The sequence below is a fragment of the Scardinius erythrophthalmus genome, assembly GCF_964197995.2.
Source record: "Scardinius erythrophthalmus genome assembly, chromosome: 6".
In the NCBI taxonomy this organism is placed as follows: Eukaryota; Metazoa; Chordata; class Actinopteri; order Cypriniformes; family Leuciscidae; genus Scardinius; species Scardinius erythrophthalmus.
This window is the reverse complement of record NC_138226.1, coordinates 39,887,401-39,908,528: the sequence shown is the minus strand read 5'-3', so window position 1 is coordinate 39,908,528 and position 21,128 is coordinate 39,887,401. Positions and strand designations below refer to the sequence as shown.

At 37.8% G+C, this 21,128-nt stretch overlaps 1 protein-coding gene across 4 annotated transcripts in view; it reads right to left on the bottom strand.

Annotated features, from left to right (window-relative positions):
- Window positions 1-12,754: 12,754 nt before the first annotated feature.
- Window positions 12,755-21,128, bottom strand: part of hoxd3a (homeobox D3a) — a 22,653-nt gene continuing 14,279 nt past the window's right edge. Inside the window, exons 3-5 of one of the 4 annotated variants that reach the window (XM_081369656.1) lie at window positions 17,291-17,353; window positions 14,428-14,972; window positions 12,755-14,276 (exon numbers count right to left, since the gene is read on the bottom strand). In XM_081369656.1, coding sequence (XP_081225782.1) covers window positions 13,534-14,276; window positions 14,428-14,869 — 1,185 coding nt within the window. In that variant the 5' untranslated portion in view covers window positions 14,870-14,972; window positions 17,291-17,353 and the 3' untranslated portion in view covers window positions 12,755-13,533. Of the gene's footprint in view, window positions 14,277-14,427; window positions 14,973-17,290; window positions 17,387-21,128 lie in introns of those variants that run through there. The other 3 variants (XM_081369657.1, XM_081369659.1, XM_081369658.1) reach the window with 3 other exon arrangements.

Below are 21,128 nucleotides of genomic sequence, written 5' to 3'. Positions count from 1 at the left end.
TTACATTATATAATGTCAAGTGTTTTCATGCTGTGTTGCCCTGTGCTGTGCTGTGCTGTTATGCGATGTGTTGTCCTGTTATGTTATGTGCTGTGTTGCTCTGGGATGTATTGTGTTGTGTTGCCCTGTACTTTTCTGTAAAGGTGGGCTTGATGTTTATTTAGTACTCTGCAGATGTGCATTAAAATAAACAGTGTGTGACATCACCAGTGTGTGTTCCCATGGCTGCGGTGATGTGTTAAATAGGCTGAATTGTGTAATTGTGTGTGTAGGTCCAGGGGCGTCTCCAACCGCGCTCTCGGGCTCTTTTTGTACACACCTCATTGCTTTACTGGTTCCCGGTCGACATGATTTGCCTCATATTCCTCTTATGAAATATCTAAAACCACATGTACCCCCACACTAAACCTGGAAGCTGTTTAAGATTCTCACTATATTTAAGCTTTAATGGTATTTAGCATAAAAACCATTCACTCGGATAAAACCAGCTACCGCCATGCTGGCGACTGGTGCTAGCAAGGTGGAACCATGTTTATTTGACACTCGGGGGACCAAACAGATGGTGAGACACACAAACACACACTCTACTGGACATTGGAGCCCTCACACAGGCAGACATATTGTTCTTCAATGCATACGAGAGGGACAATACTAAACAGAAGCGAATGTGTCAGTCGTGTACACGCGAAACGCCCCTCCCCCCATCTGAAAACAATACAGATTGTTGGAGATGTTGATTAATGGCACAGATATAAAATGTAAATGTTTGCACTATTGTACGTGTCCTCTGCTGTTGTGTGGAAATGCGGGTCAGACACTTTAAAGGTAGCATGGTGCTGAGCAGGAGGGAACAGGATCAGCCAGGGGACAGCAAATGTATTCAGATTATACTGCCGCTCAGGACGCATCCCAAAATCTCCCTGTTTGATTTTAGCTCATTTATCATTATTCTCTTTGGCAAGCACAATGTCATCCTCTCCCAGAAGAATTATAGGATTGCACTGCAGAAGACAAACAATTTACTGGCACTTTGCCTCACTGAACAACACTGTCTGCCTGCCAGCTCCCATCCATTTCACTGTTCGCACCATACGTCACACAACACACACACACACACACACACACACACACACACACACACACACAGTTTGAACGGGCACCAACATGTATGCACAATACACACTGAAACAAACAAACATCTTGAACCACAGACACAAACATATGCGTATGCAGCGCAGACCTGACTCAACCCAGCAAAACATTTGTAACAAACAGCATGTGTAATCACGTGTAGTGGTTCCTGCTAAAGGTCATGCCTTTCACTTTCCTCAGAAGATGAATACTCAGGTTGGTTTTTCACATTGAAATGTTTGTGTGTGATTTTTTGTGATCCAGTTTAATCAACGCTATCACATGACCAATTCGTAAGATTTGTCTAAACCCCAGTGATGGGTAGGTTTAGGTCATTCGTACAAATTAATTCAAATTGGGCAACTCGTAAAATATGCACGATTTAGCAAAAATCGTATAAATTCGTATGAGGGAGGTCGTATGAATTCGTACGAATTAGCCATTCATAGGTTGATTTTACTGAGAAATTTAAACACAATTGGTTTTTGTCGCTATATCAAAGTCAGGGTCACCATTTTGCCAAGTAAGACAAATACGATTGACCATTAGCATATAGTTTGGATTGGCGGTATGGTTATGTTCTGGGCAGCCAAGCATGGATAAGAGCAGGGAGAGCAATAACCCCCCTTAGGATAAACAGAACAGAACCAACATGAATGTATTGCAGATATCATTAATTCAAGATTTTAAGTACAACATAATTTGAGAATTTATTTGATTCAAATGGCATTCAGAAGGCCAAATCCTGACTGACGAGAGGTGGAGCTGGGGATGGAGGAGGGTAATTCGCTCCTGAGAAACGCGATAGCTGTTGATAATACTGAAGGAGCTTATATATGTATCCAGTGATAGGCGTTGTATTCCTATAGGTAGATGTGTATCAGCTGAGAGTCAGCTGATGCGAGATTGACTAACGTGAACTACCAGAACTAACACAATGCTTAATTTCCTTGATCAACATATTTTGTTGATCCTGGAACAACATTCCTGTCCGAAAATGTAGTCCTAACTCTATCCACACCTAACCCTAACCACAACATCCCTAAAATCAGAGGGAAATGATAGGTGAATGAGAACGCAGAAGCCCTCAACCCTTGTTGTAAGCCTAAACTTGACAGAAACTGTAAACTTGTTCCTCAAATCTGATTGGTTGATTAGAATGTTGTTCCAGGATCAATAAAGATGTTATACTTGCTGAAATCATGTTCAGCATCAGGAAAGTGCTCTGTAATTTCAGTTTCGTTACAGTAGTCATGTAGAAATACAGTTCATCTTTTAGGTATGTGAATATGGAATTTCAAAGAAAATAGTAAGTGTGTAAAATGTGCTGCAAGATAAGGAAAGAAACATGAACGGTGAGCTTGGCTGATTTTTGTACTGCAAACTCCCTGCTGGTTTCTGCCGCAAATGAGCTATGAGGATCTGCCGTGGGCCGAACGAGTGGAACGGTAGCAGGAACGGGATGGGGGGAGGGAGGGTTTGGTGACAGCCCAAGTCCTGCTCACCCCCCACCCCTAGTGTCCCGTGCTCGCTCTGTCCTCCTCAGACACTGCATTCTCCAGACATTTACATTATTCAAAGATAAATGCATTGTCAATTCGGTGTCTCCACACACTAGATATGTGCGCTGCTCTACTCCCAGCACTGCCAAGGGTCTCTCACCCCTGCTGCCCACAAGACATGCTACAAATGAAATCAAATGGATACTGCTAGAGTGTAGAATAATTTAACCTCACAAAGTGTGCGAGTGTGCGTGTGTGTGTGTGTGTGTGTGGTTGCACTATGATTAAAATACAACGTACCAAAGCTCTGTGAATTTATCACTACAATGTCACTTAGAGTTTTTGCCCTAGATTGTGTAAGAAATGGGCAGTGATTTCAGACTTGCGGTTCAATATATCTCCATGTCATTTCTTGTCATGTGTAAGCGAGGTTGTCCCTGTGAGAGAACATGATATTGATTAAGTGCATTACTATGTTCTTGCCACTAACAGATAATAACCTGTTCACCCTCCTTGTGCATACATTATGCATCGAATTTGTATGGTGACGTATGGTCTTTCGCACTACAGTCTGCACAAACACAATGCTCTCTCTCTCTTTTCCATGAAGATAAACACCCTGTTTTTCAGTATTATGACATATCCCCCTAATGCTCCATTATCATCAAGTTCTCTGTGTGTGTGTTTGTGTGTGTGTGTGTGTGTGTGTGTGTGTGTGTGTGTGTGTGTGTGTGTGTGTGTGTGTGTGTGTGTGTGTGTGTGTGTGTGACAGAGAGAGAGAGAGAGAGAGAGAGAGAGAGAGAGAGAGAGAGAGAGAGAGAGAATCCGCTGAGAATCAGATTTCCTAATGAAGGCAATCTCAGAACACTCCTGAGATCCCCTGCAAACGACATGGGCTTTTTCAGCCATTTTGTGTGATCATAACATGAACCATAATGGACCCCGTCTGCCCACCACTAATTACATATCCGGCTAACCTAAAGACCAGCAAAGAGAGAAAGCTGTATATATATATATATATATATATATATATATATATATATATATATATGCTTTGACATCACAGAAATAGATGGTATTTTTTAAAGTATATTAAAATAGAAAACCATTATTTTAAATAGTAATATTTTTTTTTCTGTATTTTTGATCAAATAAATCCAGGCTTGATGCGCATAAGGGACTTCTTTGAAAAAACAAAAACAAATAGTTGTGTGTGTACAAATTTTTGACCAGTTGTACTGTACTTTTGTACTATTGCTACAACATTATAAAAAATGTTAAAATAATAAAATCACCATTTCGCGTGTTGTTGTCAGCCTACACTTCACATAATAGGCCTGTAGGCCTGGACTTCATTTAACAAACTATGATAGTTTCATCAAATGGTAAACGGTGTATCAATATAGACTAAATAGAAGTGACTTGAATACTATTTACTTACCATTAATGCTGTTGGTGCTAGTTTTGTGCAGTGCTTTGTTGTCAATTAACATCCATTAGTTCAAGATGCAGATTCAGATCGCTTCATAAATGTAAATTCGTCTGTTCATGTAATTTTCAAACGATTTATTTACAAATGACCGTAAAATTACCGCTCCACTTCCAATTATAATGAAATTTGAACTTCTTGTGCCAGAGGGCGATTGGTCGGTGAATTAGGCCTATACATGACAAACAGGCTTCAATGAATTATGTAATATTATAAAATATGTGATATGTGGATTTTTTATTTAATAGACACACAACCTTTTATTATTGAAAAGAAAAAAAAAAGTTTAAAAATTGTTTGGTTAATTTTTTTTCCTGCCGTCGACGGTCAAGCCATAACTGAAAGAACAATATTTGGCTCGAGATCATCGGTTCCCGAGCAGACTGTGGAATACCTACGTTTACACTTGTGTATTTTCATTTTAAAACGCATAACTTTTGCTACGGTTATGCCTGCCGTCCACACACTGGGCCTACTCCGGATTTTTAGATCCTCGAAAACGGAGACTGACCCCGTCAGTCAAAGACCGAAGCGAGACACGCAACTTGACGCAAGTGACGCAAGTGACGCAACCCATAGCAACGCATTAGCAACGACACCTCAGACTGACAGAAACGTAAAAATAAACGTGAAATTAGGCTACTTTAGTTTTGTACACATTGTCATGTTAATTATAATCAAATGCATTTTGTTTTATTGCCCACAATATTATCATTGATATTTGTTTGAGAAGGGCACTTTTGATTAATTTTGAAATAGGGCAGGGGCTCGAGCACCCAAATATATATTTTCAAAATCACATTTTACTCTAAAACTGCAAGAAAATCAAAGCCATAAATATAAACAAGTTGTGTTTGAGCTTGATATCTCAAAAAATTAGCTTTCAGTAAGTTTTTGTTTGGCCGCAGTACCAAAAGTTTTTACTATAAAATTTGTCTCCCATTCATTTCCAAATGCGGTCATTTTTGAGTGTGACTATTTTTTACAGGACCATTTAACCTTTTCCAATCATATCCATGATTTTTTTTTTTTTTTTTTTTTTTTACATAGCAAGTGCCAAAACCTTTACCAAGTTTCATACCGTTCCAATGAAGAAAAAAATAAAATAAATAGTTTTTATAATATGTGCAAAATAATTTCTTAAACCTCAACACACACTGAAAACTTAAAAAATCTAAATTAACTGGTTTTATTCAAGCCAAAATATTATTTATTGTATTTATTTAATCAATGAATCAACCTAACTACATTAATTTATGAATTTGCACAATGTGAATGGTACTAAAATGTACAGTTTTATGTTTTAGAAAACATGAAGGTTCACTTCTAAACATTACTTAGAAACACTTAGAAAAGTACAAAATGAGATACAAATCCATGAATTAGCCACCATTTTACCAAAACATAAAATAGTTAGAAATTGCCATGAGAATGAGTTTGTTATATCACAGACCGTCTTTGCTTTCCATCTCAGACACCTGATACTTCTGTTTGCTTGCCCTTTTCAAACATACATGTAACATAATATAAAATATCAACACAATTCCAAACCAGACATATGAAGTGGATCCACAACTGACAGATCTAACAATCACAGAACTAATCTCAGGTTTCATTTTCATAAAGAATCCGTGGCTGGAGGGCTTATTATGGGTTATTGCAGCTTGTATCTGTCTACTAACATGCAACCTGATCGGCTCTCTTGCTTTGAAACAGATCATAAAAGCATCTAATGTAATGCAGCGGAGCAGAGCTGTGCACGGATAGAAGAACAGGTTCGTTCTGGCGTTACCTGTGGAAGTGAGGATGATAGAGATCTTCAGAGTGGTTCTCACATAGGTGTCTCCCGCTCTTGATAAGATGTTTAATTGCCCATTTTTAAACTTCCTTTTCAAAGAGAAAGACTGTGACGTTTAAAACCCAAACCAATGAACGAAGCTGTCCGCCAGCCATTTTTCATATTTAATAGTGGGAGGCCATTTTACAGAAATAACGTGTCTGGGATTACAAATGAAAAGCAGAGAGATTCATTCTTTATCAAGCAGACAGATTAAATTCCAAACCCTGTTACTGTAATAGGTGCACTTGTAACTCCACATAAATTAGAGCATTAATTCAATCAGACTCTGTTTTAAACAAAATAACACATAGCTCAGAATCCAGCGGTGTAATTTATAGCAAAGCCAGGTTCATTTTCCAGAACAATCCATTTCTCGGCACGTCTGAGGGCTAATATGATGATGTTCTGTGGAATCCGGAGTGTCTGAATCTCTCATCGCAGAGCCAAATAAAAGACAAATGAAGATGTGTTTTATTCCTTCATAATTTCCCACTGAGAATGCCATAAAGGATGACATCCATATGGATTGAGGGTGGGGGTGGTGTTTGTATGCGGAGTGGTATAGTGCTTCTGTAATTTATGGCATCTTTCCTGTATGATCAGTTTGTCTGTCAGGTTGGTGGAGGAGAAAGGAAGGACCAGCCTCAGAAAGAGAGAGAGAAAGACATTGGCTGGGTTAAATATCCTAATGATAAGAATAAATCAAAATGATCAACTACTGGTCAGTGAAATATACACTATGCTGAAAATCTTGCACATGTGGAAAAACATACATGGCATATATATATATATATATATATATACGGATATATATAAGGTTCATTAGTTAACATTAGTAACTAATCATGAGCAATACATTTGTTACTGTATTTGTTAATCTTTGTTAACGTAGTTAATAGAAATCCAGCCGTTCATTGTTAGTTCACAGTGCATTAACTAATGCTAACAAGATTTTAATAAAGTATTAGTAAATGTTGAAATTATCATTAACAAAGATTAATAAATGCTGTATAAGTGTAGTTCATTATTAGTTCATGCTAACTAATGTAGTTAACTAATGTGAACTAATGAACCTTATTGTGAAGTGTTACATATATGGTCTCTGTATATATGGTAACACTTTACAATAAAGTTCAGTATTGTAGAAAGATTGACAAAAAAATTATTTTATATATATATATATATATATATATATATATATATACGGTTATATATATATACTGTATATATATAGTAACACTTTACAATGCATTATTGTAGAAAAATTCACAAAAAATGTCTTCCATATATATATATATATATATATATATATATATATATATATATATATATATATATATATATATATATATATGGAAGACATTTTTTGTCAATCTTTCTTTCGTGTTTCAATTTAAAAGCAATTGTCATAACACTGTTATGAACACTATATAATGAATACGTATTATATATGGCTGTGTTTGTGTGTGCAAACTCATAGCTAGTAACTATTAGTCTTCATTATTTTCAGACAACTCTAGCATGATGCTGCGCCCCAAATGGAGGCCATAATGTAATGTGATGATGTATGGAGACCTGCTCACATTAGGCTTTTCACTCATTTTCATGGTCTTTTTTTCTCACGTTAAAAAGAGTCATTGGTGAAAGGGCATTGCTTTACAACTAAACATCTCAAAATTGCTGTTTCAGCAATTTTACAGCAAATCCAGCAGACGTGTCTGACCTTTTGTGACAACTTTTAGGATGAGCACGCCAAAAATACTCTTTCCTGGTAGAACTAACTATACACCAGTCAAGCTTTGCTATTTAATCATTAATACGGACTGCACTGTTCCTGAGCTAGTAACACTATAGACTCCTGTTATATCCAACTCAGGGCACATGGGGATAAAGAAGGACTTGGCAATGACACGAGTTATTTCTATAGAATGTTTTACTTCACACCAAACTACAATTGTATCTTCTCATCTTTTTTTTTTTTTTGCAAGAAGATCAGGCTTGCCATTTGTTAACACACCATTAATTCTGTCAAAATCTTTGAAACTCTTCATCTGATATCTGGAATGCAAAAGTGTCGCAGTCCTGAATACAGAATTCACATAACCAGTCTGAACTGACACACAGAGATGTTCATATTCTGCACTTGGTTCATGTGTTCAGATTATTCTTTACAAGAACACTTGGGTTGGAAAACCATGTTTATCATTAGTTTATGACTTCAACATAAAGAATAATAATAATAAGCACACAGTGATTCACTTTTTATAAAAGTTGAATAATTTGAGTCGGCAATAACAACAAACTTCTGAGTTTAAAATGACCTAATCACATGTCAAATACATACCAGTGTGGGAATTATAACTCTTTGGTTACAATAATTTGCTCATCTAAAAGCAGTTAGCTATGAAGTGGACTGTTGTGATTGAGTGAAATGTAGCCTGCTTTATAAGCTCTCTGCTCAATGTAAACATTTATTCAAAATGAAAGCTCCATAAAGTTTTTTTTTTTAAATGCATAGTTTTATTATCACATTTCTTAGCCTAATATTTTATATATAATGAAAATGAAAATTGCTTAGCTTATTGATCTTATCATTTTTTACAGTGTTCAAATCAGTAAGGGCATTCAGACAGTAAAATCCACACCATGAGATTCGGATGAACTGGTGGTTTGATTTAGTTCTAGGCACTTTTATCGTGACAGCGAGAGCAGTGTGATAGAGCAGGCCTTCCTTCTCTCTCTTCTTCTGCCTCATGGAGCTGTTCTGGAACCAGATGAGTCTCTCTCAGGTGCACAGAGAGAGAGAGAGATCGCAGTTCTTCTTCTGGAACTGAGACTCCTTCTCCAGTTCAGTGAGTTGTTTGGTGAAATTAGTGCGGACAGCAGTGTTGGTCGACCAGTTTGCAAGTCTGTTACCTGAAAAAAAGACAAAGTAATACGTGCATAGTTTATTTTGGCTATATTTTAAAACGGAAAACGTCAACCCAACACAACGTACTGATTTTAAGATCTATTTTTTTTCCAGTTGAACTTGTTAACCAAGTCTCCTGCTTGCTCCCGTCTCCAAGACTTGCCGCGACCCACCCGGGACTGAGAGAAACTTTGGGAACCGCCACACTGCGCGTTATATAGCCTACATAACATGCATAACTTTGCATTAACTAACATCATTTCTCCAGAGTTATGGTCGCAATGCTCGTTGAAAAGGGGTTTCCGTGCAGCATATAGCCTAAACTACATCTTAAACCTATAGTTCGGTGAGCCAACTCACTAGCATTTCTGTCATAACGCACTTGAAAAGAACCTTGTCCGAGGTTAATCGGGTGTTGACGTGATGATCCAGAATGCTTCTCGTCAGTCTATCTCGGGTGCCTCCGGGGCAAGACGGGCCGCAGTCTTCCTCTGATCCTGGCAGTGCTTGGCCGTGAAAGTCATAAAGTTCCCACCTGGGTAACAGTTGAAGAACGAGGTCATTATGTCTCTTAAAGCGCCACTTTAAACGGTGAATGATAGCTCGCGTCGCTTGTCTTCATTACTTACTGTACTTTCTGGCTCAACATGTAAATATTGCCTACAACAACGAGGGGAGGGGCCTCCCCTTCCTCTGACCAATCGAGAGCGACCCATATGTCGAGCCTATACTGCTCAGTGTATATCGTTGGACTGTTGTGGGTTTATATAGACTACCCCTTTATTCTCACCCCCCAACATCTTTGCAAGAAATTATTTGCTTTGCTGGCAAATTGAAATTGTTTTGCAGGATTGTCAGGGGCCTCAGAATCAAAGTCGCAATTAATATACCACGCTGAAGTGAATTATAATCTAAATTAATCTAATGTTTGCTATTTTTGTCGTGCATTTCAATATTGTGTGCTTTTGTACGACAATCATAAAAAGTAAAAATAATAAATAAAATAAATGCTTCTCTCATCATTATATCGCGTGATGAATTGAGTGCTTGGTTCTGCGGTTTTTGTCTCTTTTGAGCTGAAGATAGACGCAGCGCATCTGGCTTCTCCCCTCGGAAGACTCGGAACTGCTGTCGAGGAAAATTGTGCACAATCAGTGATTGATGAGCTCAAGCTACCGAATACCCATGACAACTGCAGCACTCAAACTGCGACTTGCACTCTTTTTCTGTAACGTGTTATCGAGCGCCTATTTTAAACCGATACAGAGTGAAATAAAGCGTAATTGGTCACATTTGTTTAGAAATAGAGGTGGGATCAGTTCATTGCATGCTTCTTTCAAAGCCCATGACTAATTAAATGAGCCACCGCGCGGTTCAGCTTTCTGAGAACTTGCATGTGAAATTCTAGAGGAAATTTAGGCAAAGCGTGGTTTTCTGAATCCACAAGACAAGCACGGGATTAAATCCCAAATTTAGCATATAAGACCGCAAATGATGGCTGGTGGTTTAGACCTCGATAGACAATGAACTCCACTGCCTGCTAGTCAAATTTAATAGGCCTGTTTGTGGGTGTGTTTGTCATTGAGATATATGACAAAGCATTAACTAAAACAAGAAGCATCTGGAGCTCTTTGATCTGACTTCCAGTTGATGGTCCAAATGAGCTGAAAATGATCTTGTCCCAATTTCTTTGTAAACAGCATAATATATGGTATATCTATTTATTTTATTTATATTTCTCAAGTTGTACATGTTATCCCTAAATGCAGAAGAGGAAAGATGTAAGGATCTTTTTTATTATAACTTGTGTGTGTGTGTGTGTGTGTGTGTGTGTGTGTGTGTGTGTGTGTGTGTGTGTGTGTGTGTGTGTGTGTGTGTGTGTGTGTGTGTGTGTGTGTCAGAACATGTACCTATTTATTCCATGCACCTATTTATTAAAATTCTGCCTATTCACTAAAATAAAGGTTCTTTATTGGCATCAATGGAACCATGAAGAACCTTTAACATCCATGGAATCTTTCCATTGCACACAAGTTTCTTTATAGTGGAAAACAATTCTTTATAGATGTTTTAAATCTTCTTCAAATTAAGAAGAAATTACTCTAAGAACTGATCACTGAAAGGTTCTTTGTGGAACCAAATATGGTTCTTCTATGGAATCACTGAGAAAAACCCCTTTTGGAACCTTTATGTTTAAGAGTGTATATGTGTAAGAGTGTAAAAAAAAAAAAAAAAATAGCAATGCAATAAAAATGTAAAATCCTCAGATACCTATAAATAGGCAAAATAGAAATAAAAATACATATAATATATATTCTTTTTAAAATCGGATAAAAATTATGATCATCAAAGAAAAGATTTGCTTACTGATGTCAGAAGGTATAATTTCACTTTGCACAACCAACAATTCATTATAAAAGTGGAAGAAATTGCTTCCATTAGGATGAACAAACCTGCATATAGCCACAGGAAACTGATCTAATGTCACATTGTATAATAAGAGAACTTTATTTTCCATTTCAACACATTTTCCTCCTGTGCACCATTGGGAAACTTTGAATCTGTGTTCAGGATACATTTTGGTTCCCACACGATGATTTTTTTTTTTTTTTTTTTTTTCTAGTCGTGAGGATATTTTATTTAGAATCGATATATATATATGTGTCCTTACCCTCAGTGGTTGAGCCCTTTGCAGCTCAATCTTTCTTTCCAGCTTTGAGTTGTCTCTCATCCATACCAATACCATTGACGCCAGAGTGTGTTGTCACAGTCTCTTTCTCTCTCTCTCTCTCTCTCTCTCTCTCTCTCTCTCTCTCTCTCTCTCTCTCTCTCTCTCTCTCTCTCTCTCTCAGGACAAAGTTTGGCCTCTTGCAGTTTGAAATGTGTTTCCACAGTTGAGAAAGCAAAAAGCTTTGTTCATAAGGAGCTGGAATCAGTAGCGAGACTGAAAGCGACGAGTTTTTGATTAATGAGCTTTGAAATGCCTCGCTAGGGGAAGCCGGGAAAGAGCCTGTTCTGTTAGAGACGGCTTGCCAGTGCTTACAAAGGCAGTGCCGCTTTAGGCTATTCATTACCACATTATAAGGTTCATTTTAAAATACCTAGACCTATATGTATTAATGCATGCGCAGTGGTTTAGGTTAATGTTATATCATACTGTTTATAAGACAAAACACTTGCTCTGTATCAGAATTGCCACTGAGATCCCAATCTATTAAAAAACATGATTAGCAATACTTTAATTTGGAAAAATTGCTACAACAATAGTGCTCAAGAAAAAAAAAAAAAAGCCTATATTTTAAATCTAGATTTGCACATCGCACCAGTTTAGCAAAGGATGGCATCATATTTACATTTAGGTATTTAATAAGTAACCAGTGGGGAATTTATCTGTGAAATCTCCCAATTTTCCAAATCAGAAAAAAAAAAAATCGTTAATCTGTTTCAAATTATAATGGTGATGCACTTTTCTTAATATTACCAAATTTGAAATAATTGCAATGCCTGGTGAGGTTTGCTATTGTGTTTTGTGGACAGCCGTGACACGGGTGCGCGCACATTCACGCGCATCTGGATGGGGGTGAGAGAGAGAGAGAGAAGGTGCCTCCTTTGTTTACTATCCTTATGTTTCCAAAATGGCGCCTCCGCCTTGTAAGTTGGGCGATATCCAAGTTGTAAATGTTTTCATATCCACACAATAATACGAAGATCTTAATTTCAATTGATCCTAAATCCTAAATCTGAAAATTGCATGTATGGATATATAATGATGTAGCATTTGTAATTGCATTTGTTTAGCTTAAGCACTTTATTTACAAAATGTTTAACACAATAAAATATAACATTTCCATATCGCTACCATTTCATCATTTTATGCATGGACAGTGCAACTTACAAAATAACATTTATAATGGACGTGAGGGTGTGTCGTTACGTGCTGGTGTTTGTTAACCATGGCAATAATGAAAGATTGCCAAACTCCCAATGTAGCCTATAATAACAATAATTACAATTTCGAGATTCTTGTTAATTCTTCAGTTTCACAATATTTTATTACTGAATGAAGAAAGAAATACACCAGTCCCACATTGTATCACCTTGTTTTGCACCAGTTCAACGGCTTCTGCTCCAAATAAATTCTACAACTGTTATATAAATAATATACATGAGAAGATAAATAATGTGCATTACAAACGACAAATAATAAATATAATACTCAGTCAATATAAACGCTGGAGGGAAATAATAAATAACGGTATTTGTAATGGAGAAAACAGGAAGAACCCGTGAGAAGAACAAAGACGCAATGGTTCTTTTCCTCTACAAATCCCATCTCTATAAAGACGGATGCTTATACTGTCAAATCTACAGAACTTACCTTCAAGTAACACGTTATGGAAATTGCCCTCGTTTTGCCAATACGGTTCTTCCAAGAACCAAACAACAAACAACCGCGTGTTTCGTCAACAGTCAAGAAGAGAAATGGACCACAGCTATTTAAAAAAATAATTACAATCATAGCAGTAATAGTCATATCAATAATAATAATAATAATAATAATAATAATACAGGATAATACGGTATGTTTCTCTCAGAGTGTAGTTTTATAAATTAGTTTAACTAGTGAGGTAATAAAAGAGCGACTTTGCGCTTGGGATCCTTACAGATGCGTGAGTTTGGGCGCATCGGGCAGCCTTCCCTGAGACGCGTGGTGAGAGCTGAGGTCTGTGTATGTGGGGTGCGGGTCACACGGTCCGTGGTGGTGGTTACCCGGAATCTGAGCGGCACAGCTGTAGTCCACACTAGCGGATGAGGGATGGGGAAGATGACCGAGGTTGAACATGGGGCCCGAAGCTGGCATTGAGTCAACGAAGTTTCCCCCGACGTACACAGGGCTACTTTGTAAATTCGCATTGGCAAAGCTGCCGTTGCCCTGCATGCTGTGGTGCTCGTACTCTGTTCCCGGGTACCTTTTCTGTTGCGGTAAGCAGCCGCCCAATGGCGCCGTGTAGGCTGCCAACCCGTACATGTTCTGTTGCGGTTTGGCGAATGACGGCGGAGACGGCGCGTCGTAGCTTAGGCTGTTTGGAAGCTGACCAGAATATCCAATGTGATTCGAGCCACTTAACGGCGGGCTTCTGTCCGGAGAGTGTCCTAAGGGAGAATGCATTATGCCTTTAGATTTCTGATCTTTTTTGTACTTCATCCGCCTGTTTTGAAACCAGATCTTTATTTGGCGCTCGGTGAGATTGAGCAGATTGGCCATCTCCACTCTTCTGGGACGGCACAGGTAGCGATTGAAATGAAACTCCTTCTCCAGTTCAACTAGTTGGGCGCTGGTGTAGGCAGTGCGCACTCGCTTCGAGGCAGGACCAGGTGGACTCTTGTCATCGCAGGGTTCTCCTGAACACAGAGAGCAGAAATGTGCAATGGATTAATTGTGTTACATCACTTAAAGGCCAAAGAAAGACAAACAAAAAAGAACTAGGTCATAATGACAATAGCTGTCTGCAAGTGTAGTTCTGGGTAGATTTCGGGTTGGCCACACACATACCTGTGGTTGGGCAGTTGGTGCTTTTCTGCTTTGCGTTTTGGCGGGACTCTTTCATCCATGGGAAAATCTGCTTGGTGATGACTGGGGTGGCAGTGCTGGGACCAGTGGAGCTGGGAGATTTCTTTTTTTGTGTAGAGTTGGTGTTTGGACTGGGTGAGCTGGCTGCTAAAGGAGCGGCCTGCTGTTGCTCGCTGATACTCTCTGGCTGGCTGTTGCCCTGGCTGGCACTTGGTCGCATACAACTTCCATTGACGTCTCCATTTTTGTGTGCTGGTGGCCGGACTGAAGTGGTTTGAATGGGGCAGATTGGATTTTGATAGTCATTCTCTATGCTGGGGGATGAGAAGCCTTGGTGTGTAGAACCATATGAATAGGAATCAGATTTAGGGTACGAATATCCTCCGAAAAGTCCAGCATTGTCATAGTATGTGGCTTTCTGCATTGTGAAGGTTCAAACTAAGAGAGCCTGTGAACTCCTGTCCAGTTGCATGGACTTGTCAATCACGTGATTGGAGCTTCCCACAGATTTTCTGTCCTTTGACCTGCTGAGAAAGAAAATGAATCAATTTTAGCAAAAGATTTTGCGATTTCAACTTGAAACAATCGTTGATGTGAGATTCCAAACACTTAAAAACATCCATATTTGCATTTGCAGATTTACATTAGACCCCACTGCAAATGAAAACAGCCCGTAGCATTTTCACTTTTTAAATATGAGATGGAAATAAATTTCTCCAAACTCTGCAATTTCTGGTGTCAGATGTCAAGCAATATTCCCTATTCCTCATAAATGTGATCGTTTTTTCTTAATGCACTTAATGCAAAAGGCGGCAAGCCAAAGTTATGAGGGGATGTATTCATATGTGGCTTCCTTAGCTGGACTATTAAACTTAACATTAGTTTCTTATTGTCATCTTGTGAAAGTGCCTTTAGTCAAATCTTGTTGCTCTACAGAAAAATGGTCTCTGGCCTCTTTGCAAATCAGGTTGGAAAAAGGCCACATTGTACATAGTTTTGCACCATTATTATTATTTTTTTTTTTTTTGTTGAATGTTTCAGAATGTTTAAAACCTAAACACATCACCATACACCACATCTAAACAGTAATAGACCTCATGTTGTGATCAGCCATTTTTCGCAAGGCCTCTCTCTCTCTCTTTCTCTCTCTCGCTCTGTTTTTTTTTTTTTTTTTCTTGACAAGCCAAACCCCTTCATCTTTTCACTTTCAGAACTCTAGGCAAGAATGACACAAGACGGTTAAAGTTTAACTTATGCTAAAAGTTCCCCATTGAGTGAAACGAGACGGCAGCAGAAGGAGAATCAGCATTTCTCTTCAAACAATATCCCATTCTTTCCCGACTCGTTGCTCAGAACTAGACATTTTGGGGGGTCGTTCAATAGAATAGAACATAAAACATTCTATATTAAATCTATTCGTATATTTTAAAGAAATATCTACTCGTAACATAACGGGGAGAAATGAGACGTTGTTTGTCCTGGAATTGTACATCTTTAACGTAGTTTGAAACCACTTATAGTTTGATCGGTTCACTTTAATAAAGTTAATCGATTGAGTTTTGCTAAGTTTGATATAACTGGTCTGTTCCTCGTTCTTGTTTGTGAACATTATACGAAAATACAATCTTCATAAAGAAAATGCATAAAAATCCGAGATATAGATTATAAGAACGCAAATACGAAACATCTAGTCTATTTTGTCATTTCTATAATATCGTAACTGATACATGTAAACAATGTAAATTGTTTAGTTTATTATATTAGTTTATTGTAAAGCTTTTGGAACACTCTGTAATACCGCTATTAAATTGCTACTTAATCTGTATCATTATGACATGGTAGCTTCGATGTTAGGCTTGTTTTCCACCGATTGTAAAATCAGGGGCATTACGAAGAATGCGAATGTAGCAAATGTTGTCAGCAAAGTCCTTCCACAAACTGAGAACCCAATGTGCAATACACCACACCAAACAGACTTTCTTTCTTTCTTTCTTTCTTTCTTTCTTTCTTTCTTTCTTTCTTTCTTTCTTTCTTTCTTTCTTTCTTTCTTTCTTTCTTTCTTTCTTTCTTTCTTTCTTTCTTTCGGTTTTCGACCAAGTGACTGTAGCTCGTGCTCAATACAGTAGTTATTAGACGGCCTGAAGCTCCGCACGATACATATCAATGCACCTGTCATTGTAGAGCCCGACTAAATTTATGAGTGGTCATGCTAGAGCCGTAAATGCCTCACAGAGGGGCGAGAAGAAAAGCACTCCTCAAGAATTGGGACCATCAGAGGGGTAAAACTCTAAGCGTAGGAGGATGGCTGGGGGCAAGAATGTCCCGCTACAAGCAGAGCCCACAGCCCGCCAGTATAAATCCAGCTACTGCACTAATTCACACACTCTTGTCTTCAACCTTCTTTAACTACTTGTAATGGAACACACTTTTGACCAATTGCGCGGATAGCCGTGGATTTTAGTAAAGGATACTCTAAATTAAGAAGACAGTGCAGTTCGGATGGGAATATTTGTTTTGGTTTTTGCATGCATGCTTTTTTTGTTTTGTTTATTTGATTTTTTTTTTCTATGTCATTGCTATTGCATGTTATAATTTGCTCTAAATGTAAGTGTAAACTTGAAATTGCATGGGACAAACCAAGTAAATAATTAAGTTATATTGTTAATTTGTTGTCTAAGCTCAGAGCGACACGGGAATTTTAATTTAACTCGTATTCTTTTTTCTGGCCCATACGTTTTTATGGGCTGTGTTGCAAGCTATTAAGAGTCACAAGACAGTGCACGACAGGTTATGAGTAATATTTTTTTCATTTCAGTGCAAACTTAAATATATAGACATCTCTTACCGCAGTCTGTGGTTTCCTCTCCCCTCCTTCTCCTCAAGCAATCTTCATAATTTATACGGCGACCTAAAGAATAAAAAATATTTTAATTGTTGTTCTTTTTTTCCCCTTCCAGCTCCCAGTTTAATAAAGAAGGGCTGTTTAATATGCGTTATACTGCTGAGTATGTTACGTTTGCAAAATGACATCTATGGTTGAGTCTTTCATTCTGAATGTGAATTCACGGCCATCAGCGATGATACCACAAATTTATAACATTTTACATGATGTCCCATTTATTTAATGAACTAATTTATTTTCCCCCCAGAAGATTAGACTGGTTTTGAGAGAAGTCAAAGATGTAGCTGCATGAGAGAGAGAGAGAAGAAGAAGAAGAAAAAAACCCGACATAAGCGATTTTACACAAAGAGATGCTGGCCAAAATATTTAGCACTCATAAGCCTTTTGGGTGACCTTTGGCTTCCTCTCCAATAACTCACTGATTAATGAACAACGGACGGAAGGGACTCAAGTCACAATGCAATCCACACCACACAACTTTTTCACCGGTGATTTTAAAACCAAGCGCGAGCCTGAAGACGAGATTTTAATCCTCAACCTACCAGACAGACGACCTGCTCTGTTTCACTCTGAAAATCCTTTCGAAAACATGAGACGAGGACAACACCTTTCAACTAGCCTGTGGGATTAATAATACTAGGCTATTACTATTATTCTTATTTGGCGATGGACCGCAACGTTGGCAAATGTAACTAAAACAAGAGAATGCATGCAGCCTGTATTTTAAACTGGTGTGTCACGTTCAAAGTCTTAATAGGATAAATGTAGCGAACAAGTCAGCCGAACAAGGTCTGCCTTTATCAGGCGAGCGTGTTTTCGCCCACGCACTCCCACGGTAAGTTTGGTACTCATAATAGAACAATAGGCGGTAAAAAATAATGGACTCTGGAAGTCGGTCTGTAAATATATACATGTATATATCTGCTACTAATGTGCATGCATCTCTCTGGTAGAAAAGTGTTTTATACGGCAACAATTTTAGGCCATGGTGAATTCTGTAATGGAAGTATAGTGTGCATTAATGCCAGCTTAGTGTGGGGAAAAATCCCGAATCATCTCACAAATAAAGTAGAATAGAAAACATATACGTTTGTGATTGAGCCTCAACGTATTGGTAAGATATTGCAAAATGAAGAAGAATGCAAAAATGTTTTGTGAAATGCATATGAAACAAACCCTATAAATAGGCTAATCAAAAGCGCTTGTCTGAAAATCTGTTATTCATTTGTAATCACCATTCCGTAATTAGAGCAAACTTAAAAAAAATAATCAACTTTACATCTTAATTCATTATTTCATATTAAATGACTTTTTGCTCTTATATTGCATGCGAAATATGGTTTCCATTCAAAATGCATATAATGTTAGAGTGTTTGAATCCAAATATTTTGGTATTACAATCTAAATCAGAGAGACTGATTTAAATGTATGGAAACATGGATGTTTAAAAGAATACCCTAACCCACATATGTCATGTCTAAAATCGCATTGACTATAACACAAATTAAAGTGATTAACGATCTCACAATGTATGACACAGATGTTTTATGTGCATGGCTAACTCAACTACCAGAATATGTCAAATGAAATAGCAACTCTAAAACTGTATGACTGAAATGACCTTTCATGTAAAATCTAAAAAAAAATAGACAAGGTTGCGCAAAGCTGAAAAACTAGTCTTGCAGTTTTACCTCTATGTCTTCAAATCGTACTTCCTTAGTTGGTAGGCGATGACATTAATAAAGATCAGCTGCTTTGAATGGAATAAATCATATTTTTACGCCGGCCTAATGTAAACCCACGCTTAAAGGTTACGTTTTGCCGTGCAATTGCTTACCTGTAATGCCAATTTATTATATAGCCGTGCTTCTTAGTCTCAATATCTCTCAGTACAGCTGCTCGGATATATCCTTCACCCTTTGTCTATAGACAGTACTGTCTTAAAACTGATCTCGCGCTTTTCCAGTCATTTCCATATACCAATGCAGACAGTATTCCCGAAAGAATGGGAGCCACTCACTCAGCTACCAATAAAAAGCCAAGAAGGTCTTCTTATTCCAAAACGAAATATTACTAGCAATCAACTTCCCATTGAAAAAAAAAAAAAAATGAAGGTTTTACAGAGGCAGGCTCACCGAACGAGTCGACATTACTATATTTCGGAAAACTTATCATGACAAATAAAGGCGCTGCCTTAAAATACAAGCATATTTGTTCACGTGATCCGGATCGCAGATTGTCCTGATTGAGACTGCTACTCCAACCAGCTTCACCTCACAAATACATTTAAAAAGCAAGAGCACTAACATTCCCTCCAGCCGCACATCATTGTACAATGATTTTGCACAAGATCTCAGCCACTGTATCCGAGTGTGTCATTATAAGGCAAATGCTATCGCTGTTTATTATAGCCTTGCAACCCAGGCATAATAAAGAATTAAATAAAAACAAACGTTCAAATGAAGCACAAAACATTAGTTTTATCGTTACGTTGTCTTTATTTGAAAGACAAATTATTGGATAATCCGCGCAATCATTATATATATTTTTTTCACTCTTTTTCTTTCTTTATTATTATTATTGTTATTATTATTATTATTATTTAACGCAGTGTTATGGGCCTGTGGATCGGACAATCTTTGAAAGCAGCAACATTATGATTTTTTCTTTTTCTTTAAGATTATTAAATATGTAGTTGATACTTTTTGCTCGCTGTTTTGAAAAGAAACGCGGCTTTAAGAAACCTCTGAAATATTGTTTGACTACTATGGTTTAGGCAATGACAGCTATGTATGACCTCGTCAGCCAGAGAGATTCATCAAAATCATCCCAAATTCTATATTGTTCTTCTCAAAAAGCAAGAGTGTGTATTGATCCCCATATGTGAGTTTGACGTGTAAAAATAAGTATTTTAAATGTCTAGATTTTAACTACACTCTTAGAAAATAAAGGTTCCAAATGGGTGTTTTAGCATCAGTGTAATAGAAGAACCATTTTCGGTTCCCCAAATAACCTTTTAGTAATAACCGATCGGTTCTTAAAATAAAAAAAAAACTTTTGTCCCCTTAGTGTGAAGAACATTCTAAAAATCTGAAGAACCCCTTTCCACTATGAAGAACCTTGAATGTTCCATGAATGTTATGGAGCCGTCGATACCAATAAAGAACCTTTATTTTTAAGAGTGTATAATTGTGCATTAAAATACATTTTTGTTTCATTGTGTTTTCTAATCGCCTCTAAAATACATTAAAACTCTCTCACCCTTTAACATAACATAATTTAAGCGGTTAAATGCAAGTCGGTTTGGTTATGTGTAGTCTGAGTCCGAATGCTTGCTTTATGGCTGTGCTGTGTGGATATGTATACTGGATGGAAAGATGGAGATGAAACGATTGGGAAGGCGGCCGAGCGCAGGATTGTCCTGAGGAGAGGATGCGAGTCTTCTCCCCTTGCAGCATATGTTCACGGGCTAATAAAAGTGAAAGATTTACAGTCCACGCCCGGCCCCCAACAGCCTCTCACCCTTTCAGGAATTACTGAGCATGATTTACAACGATGCAGATCACCGTCATCCCTCTCCAACAGCTCCAAACACTTTGTGGATAGATCTACGATCACAATGCACCATTACTAAAAACGAGTGGAGTTTTGTCACCAATGAAATTGCAATTGGATGCATGCCTTTTTTATAATTATTTGCTGTTTTGTTAATGTTTGTCAGGATGCAAAATCCACTTATTCAGGCAATTCTTCTCGCCAATAACTATGTGATGATTTCCCA